At 45.0% G+C, this 1,319-nt stretch overlaps 1 protein-coding gene across 1 annotated transcript; it reads left to right on the top strand.

The window, feature by feature from the left end:
• Positions 1 to 945, top strand: LOC101585525 (olfactory receptor 56A4-like). Its single transcript, XM_004642018.1, has one exon. The coding sequence runs from the start codon at positions 10 to 12 to the stop codon at positions 943 to 945; it is 936 nt and encodes a 311-aa protein (XP_004642075.1). The 5' UTR covers positions 1 to 9.
• The last annotated feature ends 374 nt before the right edge of the window (positions 946 to 1,319 follow it).

Below are 1,319 nucleotides of genomic sequence, written 5' to 3'. Positions count from 1 at the left end.
AAACATCACATGGCAGCAGAAATCAACAGCTCTCTTCAAGTCTCTGAATTCCTTTTCATCTGCTTCCCTAACTTCCAGAGCTGGCAGCACTGGTTGTCTCTGCCCCTCAGCCTCCTCTTCCTTTTGGCCATGGGAGCCAACGTCACCCTCCTGGTCACCATCCGCATGGAGGCCGCCCTGCATGAGCCCATGTACTACCTGCTCAGCCTCCTCTCCTTGCTGGACATCGTGCTCTGCCTCACTGTCATCCCCAAGGTCCTGGCCATCTTCTGGTTTGACAGTAAATCCATCAGCTTCTCTGCCTGCTTCCTTCAGATGTTCCTCATGAACAGTTTCCTGACCATGGAGTCCTGCACCTTCATGGTCATGGCCTATGATTGCTATGTGGCCATCTGTCACCCTCTGCGGTACCCTTCCATCATCACTGGCCAGTTTGTGGCCAGGGCTGCAGTCTTTATTGTGGCCCGGAATGGCCTTCTCACTATGCCCATTCCCATACTCTCTTCCCGTCTGGGATACTGCACAAAGCTCATCAAGAACTGCATCTGCACTAACATGTCTGTATCCAGACTCTCCTGTGATGACATCACCTTCAATCAACTCTATCAGTTTGTCATAGGTTGGACCCTGCTGGGTTCTGATCTCATCCTTATTATTCTTTCTTATTCCTTTATCCTGAGAGCTGTGCTAAAGATCAAGGTGGAAGGAGCCACAGCCAAAGCTCTAGGCACTTGTGGTTCCCACTTCATCCTTATCCTCTTCTTCAGCACAGTTCTGCTGGTTCTGGTCATCACTAACCTGGCCAGGGAAAGAATTCCCCCAGATGTTCCTATCCTGCTCAACATTCTGCACCACCTCATTCCCCCAGCTCTGAACCCCATTGTTTATGGTGTAAGAACCAAGGAGATTAAACAGGGAATCCAGAGAATGATGAGGAGGTTGTAAGTAATCAAAAGGAAAGGCCCTGGCCTTAGGAACATAAATTAATAGGAAACAATTTTCATGATACATAGGACATTTAAATAGTTTATATCTTACTGAGTTTGGGTATTGGCTTCTTCACTGCTATTCATAGGATATTCACATGTAAACTCTTTTTTTCTCATAATTTTATTGAGAAACAAATAGCAATGAGACAGTTTCAAACCAAATTGGTAGGACAGTTTCAATAATTAACACAGTGCATACATTCTTCTAGTGGTTAATTGCTGTACAAGATGTGGACTTGATATCCTATTTACAAACACCATTAGAACAAATCCCTCTATTCATTAAGAGAATGCAACTATATATCTATCCTAACCACTTTGAATACACAG

This window comes from Octodon degus, unplaced genomic scaffold (genome assembly GCF_000260255.1).
Source record: "Octodon degus isolate 3935 unplaced genomic scaffold, OctDeg1.0 scaffold00146, whole genome shotgun sequence".
In the NCBI taxonomy this organism is placed as follows: Eukaryota; Metazoa; Chordata; class Mammalia; order Rodentia; family Octodontidae; genus Octodon; species Octodon degus.
Note: the sequence above shows the minus strand (reverse complement) of the source record. Positions and strands in the feature narration are given on the sequence as shown.

Bases quoted from the DNA above. Each gene is read 5' to 3' on its own strand.
- LOC101585525 (XM_004642018.1), top strand. From the start codon at position 10: ATGGCAGCAGAAATCAACAGCTCTCTTCAAGTCTCTGAATTCCTTTTC.